Source organism: Bos grunniens, chromosome 4 (genome assembly GCF_055505025.1).
Source record: "Bos grunniens cultivar Pamir isolate PY7600 chromosome 4, Bosgru_T2T1.0, whole genome shotgun sequence".
Classification (NCBI taxonomy): Eukaryota; Metazoa; Chordata; class Mammalia; order Artiodactyla; family Bovidae; genus Bos; species Bos grunniens.
The window spans coordinates 29,376,265-29,397,387 of record NC_141168.1 but is presented as its reverse complement, the minus strand read 5'-3'; the positions used below and the strand labels follow the sequence as shown (position 1 = coordinate 29,397,387).

The 21,123-nt window shown below is 38.3% G+C and overlaps 1 protein-coding gene across 14 annotated transcripts in view; it reads right to left on the bottom strand.

The window, feature by feature from the left end:
* Positions 1–21,123, bottom strand: part of GRM8 (glutamate metabotropic receptor 8) — an 868,572-nt gene that overhangs the window by 178,802 nt on the left and 668,647 nt on the right. For all 14 annotated transcript variants that reach the window (XM_086395795.1, XM_086395792.1, XM_086395796.1 and 11 more), the window contains one exon: positions 14,518–14,654. In XM_086395795.1, coding sequence (XP_086251921.1) covers positions 14,518–14,654 — 137 coding nt within the window. The remainder of the gene's footprint in view (positions 1–14,517; positions 14,655–21,123) is intronic.

Below are 21,123 nucleotides of genomic sequence, written 5' to 3'. Positions count from 1 at the left end.
TTGGCTGGAGAACCCCCATGGATAGAGGAGCTTGGCGGGCTACAGTCCATGGGGTCGCAAGGAGTCAGACAAGACTGAGCAACTAATCACAAGCTGTAAGTTAAAGGCCTACCTATTCACTAGGAATTTAAATGGCCACATAGCACTGTTAAATTCTGATTGTCTCTGAAAGCCGTCTTTTTTAGACCGATGGCAGTTAATCTCCCTAATGCTGAATTGTTGTCCAGTCATTTGTTCACGGGTACTGATGGTAGCTAGAGAATGATCTCCACACTCAAAGCGGAGATCAAAATTCTGAAATTCAGTTTTTGATTAGCTCTTCTGTGATTCCCCTTCCTATTTTCTCTGTTCTTCATGAAAATTCTGAGACTTCGTCTCTCTGCATCTGTGCTGTCTCTTCCTTACCCTCAGCATGCGCCCACCCGTCATGTCCCTTGCACAGAACATTCCAGAACCATCTACCTAAAATGTGACTTCTACTTTGAAGCTTTCTCTTATAGCAATCATTTTCCTAAAGTCTCTTTCTCCTGCCTTCTCATCTATTCAAGAGTCATCACAAGATCCACCTTTCCTGATTCGTCATATCCAATTATTCATCAACCTCTTCTTGATTCTGCTTCTTTAATATTCTTAAAAGCAGGCATGCTGGAGTGGAATAAATACATGCCTGTGAATTTCATCTGTGTTTCCACTAGCCCAGTGATCTTAAATAAACAACTTATTGTTATTCTTGGTTTCCTCTTCTATAAAATGGCCATTCTAAGTGTAACTACCACACAGGGTTATGACAAAGATTAAATGAGTTAATAAATGTAACTTAGGTGGAAAATTCAACTTAAGCCACCATTTCTCAGAGTGAGTTTCAAGGAATATTAGTTTCATAAAATGTTCTTCAAATAAAAAGGGATTCATGGTTAAATCAATTTATTAAACATTGCATTCAATGCCCACTTCTCAGCCAGCCATGATGTTCATTAGTATATTAAAGGGTCTCCAAATTCTTGCAGGGAAACAAAATAAAGCAAAACAAAAATGGTTGTCCTGATATTCATTAAACTTATTAGAACAGAGAGTCTTTGTGTGCATATATAGTAGCTATTTAAAATCCTGCATAACCAGTGCTCCGATAAAGGTGTTTTAAAAAACTTCTGACTTGAACAAGAGCCACAGTTATCATTTTGGAAATTATTTCAGCCTCAAATTTCCAACTTTTTTTTTTTTAAGAGACTACTATCTCCTAATGTGCAGAGTCATCACAAACTCTCAGAAAAATGAACCAAATTGTCCTTTGGGAAGCTGTGTCCTAGGGTAGTAAAATGATATAAACTTTCTAAAGCCCATTATTTCTTAACAATTCTTAAAAGATATGAAAACATTCTGTTTTTTGTACAATGCCAAAAATTGCTCAGCTAGCCTGTAACAGGTGTGAAACTTCATCTCAGGAGAAAAGTCCAACATAAAAATATGTAAATATCTGATAAAGAGTGGTAAGAACTCCAAGAGACTCAGGAAGTAGGTAAGCTCATGCCTGTGATGAAGGCAGACTCCAGATGAAGTTATGGTGCCTAAGTTCTAACACGTGTGTGTGTGTGTGTGTATGTGTGTGCACTCAGTCATGTGTAACTCTTTGTGACTGCATGGATTGTAGCCTACCGGGCTCCTCTGTCCATGGAATTTCCAAGAATACTGCAGTGGGTTGCCATTTCCTACTCCAGGGGATCTTCCCAACCCAGGGATTGAACTTGTGTCCCGGTGTCTCCTGCAGTGGCAGGCAGGTTCTTTACGTAACGCACCGTGCCACCTGGGAAGCCCCTCTCTGACCATAAAAATGTTGACTGTACATGAGGTCAAGAGAATAAAAGCTGCGGCCTGACTGCCTCAGTGTTGCAGGCTGAATGCAACCAAATTTTTGATGACACAGTAGGAATTCGGAAATCATCTTATTTTTCTCTTCTTATAGGAGCAAAAATAAGCCAAGCTCTCATTTATTGTTCAAATAGAGCCTATTTTTCTCTACCATGACATCCCCCAATTCTTCACAAACACAGGACTTAGCCCTCCTTTTAGAGATAAACTAGCATTTTTCCAATCACGTTAGTCATTTCGACTTAGCCCTGCTTGAATTCACTCTAACCAACAGAATCAACTTAACTTCCCTATAGCAGAGTCCAGTTTTTTTTTTTTTAATGTGATAAAAACATGCAGCTGGGAGAACCGAAGAAAACTACTGTCATATCCATTTCTAACAATTTTTACATTTCTATTAAAACCTAGGTAGCAAAATACCGTAGCTGTCATTATTAACTTCTCTAATTGGTTTATTTTTCATAGGGGATGAGCAGCCATGCTTCTTTAGAATAAATACACTAGATTGAAAAAAAAAAATCACAGAGGAAGATCTCTGTCTAGTGACATTTACACTATATGATCATTTCTGTATAGATAAATAATGAAGGCTTTAAACTTTTAAATCTAAAAAATAAGTAATCAAAACAGGAAAACACATCATAATCTCATTACCTGGAGTATCCAATTTGAGAATAATGGATCTGGAAGAAATTTTAGTGAATAACTTCATTAAATTCCTAATTTTATAAACATGGAACTTGAGAGTCCAAATATTAAGTAACAAAGCACAACCCTGTCACAGAATGAGTGCGAGCACAGACTAAAATCCAGTTTCCCAGTTTTCAATGCCACTTTCCACACCACGCAGCGCATCCCCAGGTCTGTCCTCCAGCAACCTGTGATGTGTGCCTTGAACAACATGAAATCACACTCCCGCCAAATATTTTAGAGAGACCATTTACAAAAATCGGCTGACTCTTTGATAAACTAGTTTAAGGATAGGATAATTGAGGAATCTAATTCACAGTTGCCAAGCTTAAAGTGGGTTCCTGCTAGGAGATTTATAAAGCTTATGCCAACTGCACTATCCTTGAAGGTCCCCTTTAAAAAAAATAATCAAAGAGGTTAAGATCAGTAGTCTCAAAGGTCTTATACTGGCTTAATCTGGAAGTCACATCTGATTTTTGGAATCTTAAAAATATGGTCTGAATGTAGAAAAATACATGTACCAACAGATGCAACAGCTACAAAAGCAGTCAAATGATAACTTAGCACAGCAAACTTTGCAGAGTATCAGAACAACTTAAGAAATACAGGATAGGAATGACTTTGAGGAAGTCTTAGAAACTCAATGAGTGTTGGGTTTTGGTCACATGACAGTAACTTTAGTGCAATATTGATAAAAGGCATGGGAAGGTGAAGCACAAGGATAAAGAACATAGATGTGTTTGCACAGACTCTAAGGTTAAGAGGATGCAAATGGCAAGCCACTCCAGTGTTCTTGCCTGGAGAATCCCAGAGACAGGGGAGCCTGGTGGGCTGCCGTCCATGGGGTCGCACAGAGTTGGACACAACTGAAGCGACTTAGCAGCAAGCCCAGGTGGCATCACTTTTAAGTAAGAACTTTTGCTCTTAGGTATGTTTGCTACATCTGTAGCAAGCTTAATGCAGCCAAGGTACCACTATGTCAGTTGTGAAGGATCTGAGGTGCATGTTGCAGCAAGAAAGTTTCCTTATTTTCTAAAATATTCTATATTAAAGGGTTAAATGTAATTTCTAAAACTGTCATATAATAATGATTTAGTTCAGTTCCCAGATGAGACATCACTCTTGCCTGCTGTTTCCCTCAACATAGAATTCAACAAGTATTCATAGCAGGTTGCTGGATAATTATTTTGCATGAGTTCTTCAAAGAGTGAATAAGTAAACAGAGTTTAGTGTATCTACACCATAGAAATCCAACTTAATACCTAAAAGAGACACAACAACATGGATAAATTTTGAGGGAACTATACTGAGTGAAAAAAACTCACAACCAACAGGTTACATACAGTATGATCTCATTCACACAAAATTCTTGAAATGACAAAATCATAAAAATAGAGAATATATTCTCTCTAGGGATGGGAGGGATGTGGGTTTGGCTATTAAATGGTAACTTGGGATCCTAGTGTTGACAGAAATGTTCTATATCTTGACCAGGGTGGTAGATACATGGGCCTACACAGGTCACAAAAATGTATAGAAATACCTCCCTCCCAGACACATATAAGTAAAACAGGAGATATGATCAGGATTGGCAGGTTGAATAAATACCAAGAACCTGCTTATGCTATTACACCATAGTACTTCAAAATGCCACCATTCAGTGTAAAACTGAGCAAAGGGGACATGTGCTCTTTATTATTTCCTACAACTGCACGTGAATTGGCAGTTATCTCAAAATAATGTTTTATTAAAAATGATTTTATAACAAATAAAATCAAACACTACTAAGATTTAGTATGTTTCTGTGTCCTCATTACATCCCTCTGTCATTTATTTATGGATTTAAGAAAAAACCTCATTTTACATCTCAACCCCTGAGTTTATGTACAGTTGCACATTTCTGCAACTTCACTTGGAGATAAGGTCATGGCCTCAATAATATATAATAGGGACTTTGGGAGGAGTCTAGCTTCTGGCTCTGTTTTCCTTTCTTAGACAGTAGAAGCTTTGAGGAAAGATGTCATGTTAAACATTTGATTCAGTCAACAGACATATTAACTTTTTTCACTTTACTTTCATGCTCTTATCAACTACTGACCTCTAACTACAGCTGGGGGCTACATATTTTATTCTTATATAATAGTACTCTTCAGTTCTGGTAATTCTCTTGTACACTGCAGATTTAACATAACACTGATGTGTCCACTGAGCTTTTTAAAAGTACCGTAGGATACAAGGTTCACATACATTTTAGTAAATCTACCATAAGAAAATGACTTTTTAAAATCAGTTATTCCTCTATTCTACATTATCATTTTATGTTTATAACCTTATTGTAACCTTACTGATTCTACTCACCATGTTAAAATTACACTTATTTTACTCTTCCCAAGGTTAAAATAAAGATTAAAATACCATTTATTATCATTTTTATTACTTTATTATCCCCATAAGAGTCTAGAGTCACCATCTTCCTTTGCCCTTCTTTGGTATTGGTATAAAGAGGCACTTTCTATTAATATTTTATGTTATGTCTTTCTTTAGTTGCATTGCCTTTTCCAATTTAACTTCTATGAAGTTTTTTAGCTTTCTTTTCCCTTTCTGTGTCATTTTCATTATTTATCAAAATAACTATGCACTTATGACTTTTCCTATTTTTCATGAATAATGCTAGATTTTTTAGTGCCCTGCTTGCATTTTCCCTGATGAACTATTAAATTCCTTGGATACTATCAGATTACCACAAGAATCTGTGCCCAACTATATCCAGATAACTGAATCCAGCTTCTCAGTTCTTAGATTAAATCATTTTATGTGGCATAATTCCATGTGTTCTTAAAATAGCAGCATGATTTTTTCTTACTCTACTGAACAGCCTTGGTATATCTATTGGCTATAATTATTGATGAGGAAATCAAACTCAACTACTAACTAAAATGTATCAACTCCCTTAATCCTTTCTGAATCCTCCTTAATCCTGTCCTGAATCCACCTGGTAAAGAATCCACCTGCAATGTGGGAGACCTGGGTTTGATCCCTGGGTTGGGAAGATCCCCTGGATAAGGGAAAGGCTACCCACTCCAGTATTCTGGCCTAGAGAATTCCATGGACTGTATATTCCATGGGGTCCCAAAGAGTGAGACACGACTGAATGACTTTCACTTTCAATTTTAATCCTTTCTTCCTAATTTACTTGATATCTACTAATCTACTATGATAAATATATCTTAGTAAGTCCTTTTAAATACTTTGTGAAAAAAAACTCAAACCAAGGAGATGGACAGATATGGCAGAAAGAACCTGCCAAACAATTAAGTAAAATAAGAAAGAAAGTAACTCTCATTTATCAGTTCAGTTCAGTTCAGTCACTCAGTCGTGTCTCACTCTTTGTGACCCCATGAATTGCAGCACACCAGGCCTCCCTGTCCATCACCAACTTCCAGAGTTCACTCGAACTCATGTCCATCAAGTCGGGGATGCCATCCAGCCATCTCATCCTCTGTCGTCCCCTTCTCCTCTTGCCTTCAATCCCTCCCAGCATCAAAGTCTTTTCCAATGAGTCAATGCTTCACATGAGGTAGCCAAAGTACTGGAGTTTCAGCTTTAGCATCAGTCCTTCCAATGAACACCCAGGACTGATCTCCTTCAGAATGGACTGGTTGGATCTCCTTGCAGTCCAAGGGACTCCCAAGAGTCTCCTCCAATACCACAGTTCAAAGCATCAATTCTTCGGCACTCAGCTTTCTTCACAGTCCAACTCTCACATCCATACATGACCACTGGAAAAACCATAGCCTTGACTAGATGGACCTTCGTTGGCAAAGTAATGTCTCTGCTTTTGAATATGCTATCTAGGTTGCTCATAACTTTCCTTCCAAGGAGTGTCTTTTAATTTCATGGCTGCAATCACCATCTGCAGTGATTTTGGAGCCCCTAAAAATAAAATCTGACACTGTTTCCACTGTTTCCCCATCTATTTCCCAAGAAGTGATGGGACCAGATGCCATGATCTTAGTTTTCTGAATGTTTAGCATTAAGCCAACTGTTTCACTCTCCTCTTTCACTTTCATCAAGAGGCTTTTTAGTTCCTCTTCACTTTCTGCCATAAGGGTGGTGTCATCTACATATCTGAGGTTATTGGTATTTCTCCCGGCAATCTTGATTCCAGCTTGTGCTTCTTCCAGCCCAGCATATCTCATGATGTACGCTGCATATAAGTTAAATAACCAGGGTGACAATATACAGCCTTGACGTACTCCTTTTCCTATTTGGAACTAGTCTGTTGTTCCATGTCTAGTTCTAACTGTTGCTTCCTGAGCTGCATATAGGTCTCTCAATAGGCAGGTCAGGTGGTCTGGTATTCCCATCTTTTTCAGAATTTTCCACAGTTTATTGTGATCCACACAGTCAAAGGCTTTGGCATAGTCAGTAAAGCAGAAATAGATGTTTTTCTGGAACTCTCTTGCTTTTTCCATGATCCAGTGGATGTTGGCAATTTGATCTCTGGTTCCTCTGCCTTTCCTAAAACCAGCTTGAACATCTGGAAGTTCACAGTTCACATATTGCCGAAGCCTGGCTTGGAGAATTTTGAGCATTACTTTACTAATGTGTGAGATGAGTGCAATTGTGCGGTAGTTTGAGCATTCTTTGGCATTGCATTTCTTTGGGATTGGAATGAAATGGCTTCTACTAAATAATGAAACGACCTCTTCTCTAGCCAATCTACCCTTTGCCACCCAAAATATTTCTCTGAAGTTTAAAGCTGAGAATATCTTCATGGAAAAGCTCGCTATACCCTAAAAAACATTAGCTTGTGTTCTAATAGTTTTTGAAACCCTGTAAAATTTGGTTGCAAAAGAAGTCATCTTTCTCCACTCCCCACACTATTCTCTCCTCAGATCATGATCTGTCCCAGCAGCTCAGGATCACACTCAGTTCCCTAAAGAAACTGACCCTTTCCACTCCCTATGAAAACCTAATCAACACTCCTCATCTCCACCAATGCACTTACAACTGACATTGTGTAGGCGGGATAGGCCTACAGATGTGTACCCCTAACTCAGGGATGATGTTGGGGCCTGAATCTGTAACACCACTAAATAATTTCAGCACCTTGTAAAGCAATGGAACATTGGCGGCACTTTGTTCTCAAATGAATGGATAGACAAATAAATGGAAGGAAGGACGGAGGGATGAAAGTATATATGGATGCTTTTCCACAGTCTATGAATTGTTCCTACCATTTCTGGTCACCAAAGTAATTGAAGATCCAGTTTGAATTCAACACATTTTATCCAGTCACTGTAGTTAGAGATAATCATTACATATTTTAATTTGTAGTTTGTTCCTTAATCTGTACCTTCTAATTATGCTTTTATTATAATTATTGAAGTGCACAGTTGCCTTTAATTGATTGCAAATCATTTGCTACCTGGGAGCTTATTGAACTCTGTGCTCCTCAATGGCTTAACATTCGGCCTGGTAGGGAGCAATCACTGAATAATCTGTGCACAAGTCTACGTGATAATCAATAATCTTGGAACAGTGTTCAATAGTAAATCAGTATTTAGAAAATATCAGAATCGTGTTCATGACAAAAATGAACAAATATTAATACTTACTGAACCCCTACTCTGTGCAAATAAGAACGTAGTTAAACTTCAATTACCTTGACTTTGCTTCATGTGTCAAAAACATGAATTTACTAAATGTTTATTTTCTCATAAACAAAAAAAGAATTACTGACCCCAAAATGACTAATTTTTAAAAGAACAAATGTGTGTCTGGTGAATGAAAATATCCTTTTGTATATTTATGTCAATATAATATATGTATATATTATGTCATATATATGTCAACAAGTTTTGACAATCATGTTATTACAAAGAAAGGAAGCCAAGAAAAAGTCTTGTCTGAATAGAATATAAAGGCAAGAACTATAGTGGCATTGAAAGTCCTATTGGAACATAGTCAAGGATCGCAGAGAATTGACTTCACATTCATACTTTGTAGGATGGGAAGAGCTATTTATAATGCTTGTCTCATAGGGTGAATGATATTTTATACGTAATGACAATCATATGAAAGCATTTTCAAATGCGGGCAACTTAGCAATGGGGAAACAGAGGCAAAGAGAAAATGCATGATTTCTAAGAGTCGCAGCAAATAAAGGGTCAAGTGTCCCCTTGAACATTGTTTCCACCCCATTCACTCTATCCTCTAATTCAGGGTAATTTCAGTATTTTTCATTGTAGAAAAGCTGTTCATCTAGGACATTAGGGAATCTAATGATGTTGGTTAAAAACTTTTGATGTCTATCCAAAGCAATATAACCATGGAACAAATAAAGGGACTCAGAAATTCTCTCTTTCTGTATTTCAAGCAAGCTGAGGAACCCCCTAGTACACAAGTATTTGGCCATTTACAGGTAAACATATATACTCAATTAAAAGATCATATTATAAATACTACACTGTAAGTACATAGGAATTTTGTTGTTGTTCAGTCACCAAGCCTTGATCACCTCTTTCTGACCCCATGTACTGCAGCATACCAGGCTCCTCTGTCCTCCACTATCTCCCAGAGTTTGCTCACATTCATATCAATTGAGTCGTTTATGCTACCTAAACATCTCAGGAAAGCCGGATTCAAGTGGGCTAAACTCTACCAGAAAGTTTACTCAAGTTTCTGGCTGTCCCCAATGCATCGACTCATGGAACCCACTTTTTTTTTTCATACAAAAATAGACGTCTGGGGTTTGACAGGCACACACAAGTTATCATAACGTATGCCCCTCTTTTTACAATTACTCCCTACTCAGAAAATCAAGATAAAGGCAGAAAAGACTTTTCATGTATGGAATTTCAGACTGCAATACCCATTAAGAGTCCCCTGCAGTATGCTGGTTATCCTGGAAAAATAAAACAAAGTTATTATATCATATTCTTTTAACACTGAATATGCAGCAGGCAGTATTCTAGGATCTTTGTTTATGCAATGTCCTTCAATTATCTCAACAACTCTATGAAGTAGTTATGATTGTTTCATGTAGACGAAGAATCTGAGACTAAAAGAGGTAAAATAGCATGTGCAAGGCTCCGTAATGGAAGGTTAAAACACAAAAATCTTCTTTCTGACTTTGAAGTCTTATTCTTGACCCCTATATGCCCAATGCATTTAATCTTCATAACAGACCTATCTATTACCCCCACTTAACAGATGAGAAAAATGAGGGTCAGAACTCAATACCTGTTCAACAGTTACTTTCTTCTATGGAGTGACTCACACAAAATTAAATGAAGCCCTTCTCCCTCAAATCACCATTTCCAATTGACACCGTGCTGCCAACAACTGTGGTGGAAACACCCTTATGAAGTCATTGTCTTTTAATATTTGTATTAATGTTCAAACTATTTATTTGAACTAAAGTGAAGAAAATAAAATAACAAAACAAGCAAAAAATATGTCTCAAATTCTTACAGTAATCTAGAAAGAGTAGCTCTGGTTTGAAGTACAAAAACAAAGTCCTCAGTTATTTTAGGCCCATCCAGTAAACTCCATACACCTTCTCCCCATGGACTCGAAGCAGCATATGGCTGTTCCTTTTACAGTTCAGGCTCCACTGTTTTCTCTGAACCTCTAGGTTACTATGTTTTGTAATCACTAATAAGGACCACCTGCCTCTTGAGAGATTCAGTCTCACCAAATGGAGAAGCCCAATTGTTCAAATTCACTCTCAGGTAGACAATACGCCCTTCATGGGCAGACTGAGATTACGGAATAAAAAACCGAAATCATAATGAACAATTCTACTAATTGACTGTAATTGCTAAGTTAATAACATATGCTAGTTCCATTAAAAAAATACTTGGAACAATACCGATAATGCTTTTGAGGAAACAAAATGCTTCATAATTTTCCAGGGGGGAAGAAAGAATAAACTACTTGTTTTAAAATTTCTTTTACTTCACTAAGATATATTCAGGACAAATTTATTGGACTCATATATGTTTAATCTTACACCCTCTTGTACAAACTTATCCTATGGCTGAGTTCAGTGAGAAAAACGGGCTGCTTTTTAAATAAGTCAAATTCAATTCAATGCTTATCATTGAAAGTATGAAATCTACTACAAATTTGATTTAAGAGAACAAGGAGAGATGGAGTGCTTGAAGAGTACTCTCCCCTGCCCTCATCAGAACCCCCATCAGCATCAGTCCAGATCAGATGCCTGTGTTTGGCTGAAAGTTCAAAACCACAGACATAACGTTCATCTGTGTTCCTGCCTCACTGCACTAGAATTGTTGATTTGAGGGTCTTTCTATCCTTCCAGTCTGTGGGAGCCCTGAGAGCAAGGTCCACATTTTCACTCTAATTCCAACTTTTAGCATGGAGTATGTGCACAGAACGAATGTATCCAATCCATTCAAAATGACTGCCTAGGTGACAATATCTAGTCACACCCTACCACAGGAAAAGAAACTACGTATTTATATTAAATAAAGTTTACTTTGTAATGCAGACAGATTTGCTAAAGTATTAAGGCCAATATTGAAGGCAGGCAATAGGCTATAGGGACAAATGGTCTCCATTTGTTTATTTATTTTTAATTGAAGGATAATTACTTTACAATGCTGTGTTGATTTCTGCCGTACAACAGTGTGAATCAGCTGTGAGTAAACATATGTATATCCTCCTTCTTGAGCCTCCCTCCCATCTCCCACCCATCTAGGTCAACACGGAGCACTAAGCTGAGCTCCCTGCGCCAGACAGCAGCTTCTCACTAGCTAAAATGGTCCCCATTTTAAGTGAACAGAGTCTGAACTTGTTAAAGCAAACAAGTGCCTCTTCCTAAAGGACCTTCAGTTCTCTACTCACCACACTCATCCTCAGATCTTCCCTTAACCACATGGTACCATGAGATATTGGATTAGTAATAGGTAACATTTATGGGCATCATATGTGCCAAGCTCTGGACTAACTGCTTTATTGTATGATTTCATTTAATTCTTATAACAACCATCTGAGGTAAGTGCTATTAATGCTTCCACTTTATAAATGACAAAACTGAGGCAAAGCATTTGTTTAGTGTCCTCCCTGAGATCGGGGGCTTCCCTGATGGCTCAGTGGGTAAAGAATCTGCCTGCAATGCAGGAGACATGGGTTCAATCCCTGGGTCGGGAGGATCCCCAGGAGGAGGAAATGGCAACCCACTCCAGTATTCTATTTTTTTTTCCCCCATGGATGGTGGAGACTGGCAGGCTACAGTCCTTAAGGTCACAAAGAGTTGGACACAACTGAGCAGCTAAGCGCACACACACGGCCTGAGATCTAAGCAGAACTTGAGTAAACCTGTCACTTTCCAAGCAACTCCTTCTGCACCTTCAAACAGATGAGTAATCCAGTTTCCAAAGAGAAATAGTCATTTTGTTTGTTTTGAAAAAATTCAGAATTCAACCCTGGACGTACAACCTCTCTTTACAGTCTAATTGACTCTATTTTCTTCTGAGAGCTGATTTTCTCTGTTTCAGTAAAGCTGGCATGGCTATTTAGTCATAAACAATCATAATCATGCATGAGAAATAATTCTCACAAATTGTTTTGATATATTTTATGAGCAACAACACAATAATAAACATAAAACCTTTCATGCACCATAAATGTACATAAAAGAGCAGCTTGATATTCAACATAAAGTTTTATAATAAGCATATATATGGTGAGAGATGTGTGTGAGCATGTCTACTTGTGTACAGTTATTTTAGGTATCTTGGTATTATATATATGTGCATGGATTTTTCAACCATTAAACTTTGTTATTCAGATCGATAATCATCAGACTATAGTAGGCAGGTTGGCATTTATAAAAGTCAGATAAAAAGAAGCTTCCCCATTTTAATCATTAGCAAATTTTCTTTGTGGTGTTCAATTATTTGATTTCACAGAGGTCCACTGTCAAAAGGACTTTTGCCAAGAAACTATAGATGTTCGGGTTGGTATCAAAAACCTGTAGAGTTATCAAAGTTTTGTTTCAGTAAATGTTAATTTGGGTTGCAGGAGGATGGAAGTTTCATCAGGTTCCTAGAGGCAGTAAGCTGTAGATATGTGGTCTTACATACTATAACAATAGTTGCAAAATAAGTTGTCTGTGCATTATTGAATGCAGAACTGTGATAATTATCAGGAAGTCATACATAGACAATAAATCATAAATATCCTAAGTTTTGTTATTTCTTATTATCTGCTTTGCTGTGAATTGTGGTAACTGTTGCTGTATAAACATAGCATTTCAGGGGCTATATTTGGACATTGAGAAGTGAAAACTGTATTAAAAACACCACGCTAAATTGATGTTCTCTGAATGGGTTCAGCCATAAGAAAGCACACACACATGTAACACACCCACAGACCAGAATGATCTCTCTCCCCACCCTCATGGATGACATACATCACTACCTTCCAGCTAGGATAAGCTATAGCTAGGAAAGGACCTTACTTATTCATTTAAGAAATGAACTCAACTCTCACAGTGTTATGGTAGCTTTGAAAATCAAGAAGAATAGAGGCTCTTATTAGAAGAAAGAGTGAAATACTAGGACAAAAGAACCATAGAATAATATGCTTCTAGTTTTATTTGACACGTTTTAAAGGTTCCTTACTGCCTACAGAGGAAACACTGCTGTTGTAGTGATTCCTCGGCCACTCAGTCCCTATAAACAGTCCAATGTTACAGACAGATACGAGAATGTATTACAGACATCGATGTTCATGTATGAAGGACCTCTGACCCTTAGCTGAGACTCCCAGGCACACTCCTTATTTCTCTGCACCGGAAGGAGTCAGTGTGCATGGATATGGCATTCCAGGCTCTTAAATCTGAAATAATTCCTTACCCAGTGGTAAGCAGACGCTTCTCCAACACCTCTACACCCCTGCCTTGCAGCCATTACCAGTCCTATACCTTGGGACTTTCTGGGCTTCCCCATCCATCAATTTCAGAATTAGCTTCCTGCTCCAGAGCCCCTTTTGATTAGTGGGTGCTGGTACCAGCCACCACTCCCCAGGGTCCTCAAAGACCCCATTCCCTAGGATAGTCCCTCTGGAGGGCTGCCTGCCCACCATACACATCTGCTAGAGTTTCTCCTGCTGCCTCCATCCACATGCCATGCCCACCAGGTCCCAGCAGGAGAAGACAGAGCTCAGGGTGTTGGTGACAGCATAGCACTGGGCAGGCAGATGCCAATTGCCTTTGGCTCCATCCCATCTGGGACCCAGGTGAGACCTCTCAGGGTGGGACCCACCCTGGGACCTTCCTTCCATCTGGTCTCCAAGTTGTCCTCACATGGCTACTTGTAGGAACAACAAGATCTGTGGACCTTGATGACTTTCCAGGAGATGGGGATGGCAGGCAGCCCTATGGGTTGTTTAAAAATCTGAACATCTCTTTTGGGTACATTAACTTTCTCTGGTGTTGTGACTCAAAAAGGTAATATAAATGAGGACCCTGATTCACTTCCATCCATCAGATATAGCCATAGATCTCAACTTACGATATGGCAAAGGTGAAATACACTTATTTTTAAGCACCAACTTGGTCATTCACGGCACACTGTCACCCCTCCTCCCACACATCCACACATACACATACATACACACATACTGTATAAACATTTGAACAAATGAGCCTTTCAGAAAAGTGCAAAATTCCCAAAGTGTTTATATAGTCACTTAAAAGGAAATGAGATCTTCATTAAATCCCTACAGGTACCAGATTTCTCCAGAGACACTTAAGACTTCCCATCACATTTTAAGGTTGAGGAAGGATCAAATCATACATTTTCTAAAAGTCGGCTTATAAGAAAATCAATTCTAATGAATAGTATATTGATATAATACACTTAAAAGTAAAGCATCGCTCCTTGATAACCATAGACATAAATGTAAGCTCATACTGATACTTGCTTTTAGATGAAGCTGATTGGTCCAGTGCCCAATGATTTTGTATTCTGTACTTTTGTTGGTTATTTGGTACTGGAAGATGTCATAACGACCAGGAGCATCTCCATTTTCATTGAAAGTGACTGGTGTCCCAGCACTACCTGTAAATGTTTAGAAAACAATGTTAATAACTTTCCAGTGAGATAGCCTACTGGGCTTATTTTTCTCTAAGAAAAAAATAGTAGATAAAAATATATTGTGCATAGTAAGAGATATGAAGATTACAATCCATACAAGGTCATTCTTGATAGCATAGTATCGCTGACATGAAAAGAAGCCCAGACGTACATTCAAGAAGACCTGCCTCATTACACACATTAGAAAGTAAATGACGAGCGTCCAAGTTAGGCAATGTATATAACAGTTAAATAAATAAAAGTTGATAGGCTGGATAGCTAATACCAGCTACAGAGAACGACAGTTAATAGAGTAGAGTGTAAATTCCTCGAAGCATAACAGCTATTGAACAATACAAACTATGATCAGTAACTCAAAATGTGGCAGGGGAACGTCCCAGACAGATTCCCTAGAGTTTTACTTTATTTGGACTTGAAGGCCATCTGGATCAATAGCCCCATTCAATGTTTCTTCTTGGCTTCCCTGGTGGTCCAGTGGTTCCATGCTTCCAATGCAGGGGGTGTGGGTTTTATCCCTGGTCTGGTAACTAAGATTCCACATACTATGCAATGTGGCCAAATAATAATAATAACAATATCACTTCTAAGATGCTGCTTTTGCTACCTCTGCCCAAGAATTTATCAACAGGGGCTACTGTTTGGACCCTCTTAGTGGGCGAGGCAGCGATCACTGAGAAGTCCCACCTCTGCTCAAATCACAGAAGATCCCCCAATTCACTGTGATAGTGTAATAGAGATGGGGTGGCAGGATGCAAGAAAAGTCAGCTTTTCTAGACTACCATTTCTCTCAGAAGCTTTAATCTTTTTCTCTTAATAGCTTCTGCTCACTTTTACTTTCCCTCATCAACTTTTACATAATCACAGGATTTCTCTCTCTCTCCTTTTTGCTATTTTCCTTTAATTTAAGTATTCAAAAAACATGCAAATATCATTTTTTATTTGGAGGAAAATTGCTTTACAATGTTGTGTTGGTTTCTGCCATACAACAATGCAAATCAGCCATGATTATACATACATATACCCCCTCACTTTTGAGCTTCCCTCCTCCCCTCATTCAACCCCTCTAGGTCATCACAGAGCACCAGGCTGGGCTTTCTGTGTTATATTCAACTTCTCATCAGCTATCTATTTTATGCATGGTAGTATATGTATGTTGATGTTTTGGATTTATAAACTAACTGTATATATATATATATATATCATAAAAAACACCCCATCCCAAGACCAAATCTTCTGGTGTACAGATAGTAACACAATTGATTGGAGGCAACAAATTTAGTTAACTATTAATATATATTAATAACACTGGAAATATTTAGTCTTATCAGTCCCCAAAGATCCGAAACCACAGCTCTCCCTCAAACTGATTTTCCCCTTCATTTTCCCCTCCATTCTTTGTTAAGAGAATCTTAACTTCAACAATAATCACAGGTTTTCAGGATAGAAAATGATCTCGACACCCCATGTTTTCTTGTTCCATCTATAGCCTCAATATCTATATAGAACTTCCTTTTCTCTAACAGTCTTTAGATATTGCTCCCATCCCACCCCTTTATCTTCTTGCCTTATACTTTGCTATCTTGACAAATTCACCTAAACATGAATCTATTTCCTTTGTGCCTATCTTGTCTCTGCATGTCCCTTTTCCTGAATTTCTTCTTACCCTATACCAGGTTTAATTTCTATACTATTCAAGAAACTGTCCCCTACTTGCTATTTCTTTTCCATATTGTACTCTCCAAAAATATATGTACTGTTAATACTTACATATTTCAACTCTATATAGTTCCATCTTATAATGAATTTCTTCTTCCAGGGGTCCCCAACCTCTGGGACCTAACATCTAATGATCTGAGGTGGAACTGATATAATAGTAATAGAAATAAAGTGCATGGTAAGTGTAATGTTCTTGAATCATCCAAAATCCATTTGCTCCACCAGTCCAGAGTCTATGGAAAAATTGTCTTCCAAGAAACTGGTCCCTGGTGACAAAAAGGTTGGGGACCACTGTCTTATTCTACTTGTGGGTTTTTAAAAAGAACTAAAAATCACAAAAGTCTAAAACATTTAACTTATCAAGCATAATGATGACCTAAAATAGTACCTTGCATATAAATAAAATCAGAACCTCACAGCGTCATTTAGGGCACTTTCCTCCTATTTCAAGGAGAGAAATCTAATAGCCTCTGTTCTCTGATTGTTCAGTCACTCAGTCATGTTTGACTCTTTGAAACCTCATAGACTGCAGCACACCAGGCCTCCATTTACTTTACTATCTCCTGGAGTTTTCTCAGACTCAAGTCCTTTGAGTTGATGATGCCATCCAACTATCTCATCCTCTGTTGCCCTCTTCTCCTCCTGCCTTCAATCTTTCCCAGCATCAGGGTCTTTTCCAATGAGTCAGTTCTTCACTTCAGGTGGCCAAAGTATTGGAGATTCAGCTTCAGCATCAGTCCTTCCAATAAATATTCAGGGTTTATTTCCTTTAGTATTGACTGATTTGATCTCCTTGCCATCCAAGGGATTCTCGCGAGTCTTTGCCAGCACCAAAGTTTGAAGGCATCAACTGCACGGCACTCAGCCTTTTTTATTGTCCAGCTCTCACATCTGTACATGACTACTGGGAAAACCATAGCTTTGACTCTATGGACTTCTGTCATCAAAGTGATGTCTCTGGTTTTTAATACACTGTCTAAGTTTGTCATAGCTTTCCTTCCAAGGAGCAAACTTCTTTTAATTTCATGGCTGCAGTCACTGTCTGCAGTGATTTTGGAGCCCAAGAAATAAAATCTGACACTGTTTTCATTTTTTCCCCTTCTATTTGCCATGAAGTAATGGGACCAGATGCCATGATCTTAGCTTTTTGAATGGAGATTTTAAGCCAGCTTTTTCACTCTCCTCTTTCACTTTCATCAAGAAACGTTTTAGTTCCTCTTTGCTTTCTGCCACTGCTGTTACTCAGTGGTGTCCAACTCTTTGTGACCCCAAGAACTGTAGCCTGCTGGACTCCTCTGTTCATGGGATTCTCCAGTCAAGAACACTGGAGAGGGCTGCCATTTCCTTCTCCAGGGGATCTTTCTGAGGAATCAAACCCTGGTCTCCCGCAATGCCGGCAGATTCTTTTTCTATCTGAGCCACCACTAAGACAGTAAGACTTTCTGCCATTAGACTGGTATTATTTGCATATCTGAGGTTGTTAATATTTCTCCCGGTAATCTTGATTACAGCTCGTAACTCATCCAACCTGGCTTTTCTCATGATGTACTCTGCATATAAGGTAAATCAACAGGGTGATGGTATACAGCCTTGATGTAATCCTTTCCCAATTTTGAGCCAGTCCATTGTTCCATGTCTGATTCTAACTGTTGCTTCTTGACCTGCATACAAGTTTCTCAGGAGACAGGTAAAGCGGTCTGGTATTCCCATGTCTTTAAAAATTTTCCACAGCTTGTTGGGCTTCCTTGGTGGTTCAGATTACAGTAAAGAATCTGCCTGCAATAAAGGAGATCTGGGTTTGATCCCTAGGTCAGGAAGATTCCCTGAAGAAGGAAATGGCTATCCACTCCAGTATTCTTGGAGAATTTCAATTCATTTTCTGTTCTCTGGAATCATCTTAAAATTTGAACGCAGTGTGAAATCTTGGATGAGATACCTGGCATCTACAAACACTGTTAAGGGCACAAGAGATTGGCACAGCATGGAGGAAAGAGCACTGTTATGAGACACAAGGGCTGCTCATTCATGCTCACTTTGCTTCTGCATGTATTTTCACAACTTAGGTTTATCTCTTTTCTTCAAATGTCACATAGGGACTTAACAACAAAGATGAACATATTTAGAAGTCTCAAAAATCTATATGCATTTACATTATTTTTATTAGTTCACATGGGAAATAACTTTAGATATAAATCAAGAAATAGGGAATTGGGGAATAAAACAGGAGCTCTCCTATCTCTTAGTTATTCATCAGAGTCACAAGTGGAAACCCCTGTGCCACAACTGATAAAAATATTTTCTTACTCTTAGTGACCCTGAGCAGTTGTTGCTGTTGTTTTCATTCAAGTCCAAATCTTCTGAGACCCCATGGACTGGAGCCCACCAGGCTCCTCTGTCCATGGGATTTCCCAGTCAAGAATACTAGAGTGGGTAGTCATTTCCTCTTCCAGGGGATCTTCCCAACCCAGAGACTGAACCTGCATCTCCTCCATTGGCAGGTGGAGTCTTTACTACTGAGTCACCAGGCAAGCCCCGATCCTGAGCAGCTAACTAAAATGGGAGTAATAATACTTTTCTCATAGAGTTGTTATGAAACTTAAACAAATACTTGTCAAGTACAAAGAACAATGCAGATGGTAATTAAATATTATGATAATAATGATGATGATTCACCCCATATGTATTCTCAGCAGACACCAATGCAGAGTAATAGATAGGATAATGAAAATCCTTTAAGTAATGTCTAGACAATGGATTATGGAAATTCAATGGGTAAGAGATTACCAGATGACTATATATATATGTGTGTGTGTGTGTGTGTGTGTATACAAGTTAAGAAATTTCACATTAATATCATCAAGTCCTGACATTTATATATGACTTTAAAATTCTGATATCATATACTCTGTGAATAAAGGAATATTTTTTTCTAGCTTTCCCAATGTTGTCATATTCCTCACTTAATAGCTCCTTATCTCCTACAACAGCTTCCCAATGTTTTAGGAGAATGTCACTTGTGTAACATATTCTCATGAATATACTCTGAGTTATATATAATTCCTAGTGTGCCAGCTGTTTCCATATCTCTTTTTCCAACTTGGGAAAGTATATTGGAAGTCAAGTGAATTAGAACTATATTATCATAAAAGTAATTGCCCAACTTAGATTGTTGTTGCTTAGTCACTGAGTTGTACCCCACAGACTGTATAGTCTACAGGCCCCTCTGTCCATGGGATTTCCCAGGCAAGGATATTGGAGTGGGTTGCCATTTCTTTCTTCAGGGATCTTCCCAATCCAGGATTGAACCTGTGTCTCCTGCATTGGCAGGCATGTTCTTTATCACTGAGCCACCACGGAAGCACGCCCCACCAAACTTAGATAATTCAACATAATTATAACAAGTTATACTAAACTTGGCATTTCATGAAGAGGCAGTATACTAAATTATAAAGACTATAAATAAGTAAATATACTCATATGCACTAAATTATAATATGCTAGAAATGTGGGTTTGGGAGCCAGATTACTGGATTCCAACCCCAGCACTGACACTTATTAGACAGATGATCTCAGGTAAGTTACTTTATCTCCCTGTACCTCATTCAGCTCATTTTTAAAATGGGCTAATTTTAATTCCCACCTCAGAGGGATATGTGAGGATTAAACAAATCAATACACAAGAAATATTCAGTAAATAGTAAGCATTATACAAATATTAGCTATTATTTTCTTATTGTTTTAATGCAGTGCTGTGTTTGAGATCCAGGGTCTATACATGAACAGAAAACTCAGTGAGCTTGTATGGCTTTTCTGAAGTCACCCTTTCCAATTTTTGTTCTCCTCTTCCAACACAAGGTCACATATACTTAAAATCTAGTTCTTTAAGTTCATCATACTCTTTATCACCATCCTGTTTTACACATGTTATTTTCTATAAGTTTTCTTACTCCTTTATTCTAACTCTTCTTCTCTATATATTTCCTTCAAGATGTGTATTAAAAGCACGCCTATTAATTTACCTTATCTTCTAAACCTGGAGCAGGGGTCCAAGGCCTCTTCACGTTCTGTTCTGGTCTCTCATGGCACGACCATCACTACCATCCATACACTTGTACAATTCATCCCCATCCCTAATCAAAATACCCATCCAACAGATATTCACTGAGAGCTTATTATGTGCTCAATACTGGGTGGGTCCTCTGCCTTCCTCACAAAACTGTAGTCTCCTTAATACAGGCAGATTGCATCTCTTATTGTGGGCACTGCACCAAAGACTGTTCAATATTTAGTATGCAAACAATAAATTACACGAAAGAAGCACCCACTAACAATCCCAAATAAATCCATGTTCACCCTCTTTGTAACACTATAACTTCACTTATATCATCTTTCATTTTTTTATAGTAACAACTGAAGGGACCAAATCAGTCCCTTTTTCACTGTCATTGGTGTAGTGTTAGAAACTTCTTTTGCAACTTGTGTTATTAATCTGATTTCTGATATTGGGCTAGATTTGCAGTAGAATTACTTCAACCCTTTCAGCCAAGAACTGATTCAATTCGTATTGGTTTATTTCAAATAATTGCCCTGGTACTGTGGTCTATGTAACAAAGAACACCCTAGCGTAGCTATGAGGGGCTATGGTGGTGGTGGTTTAGTCGCTCAGTTGTGTCCGACTCTTTGCCACCCCAAGGATGGTAGCACACCAGGCTCCTCC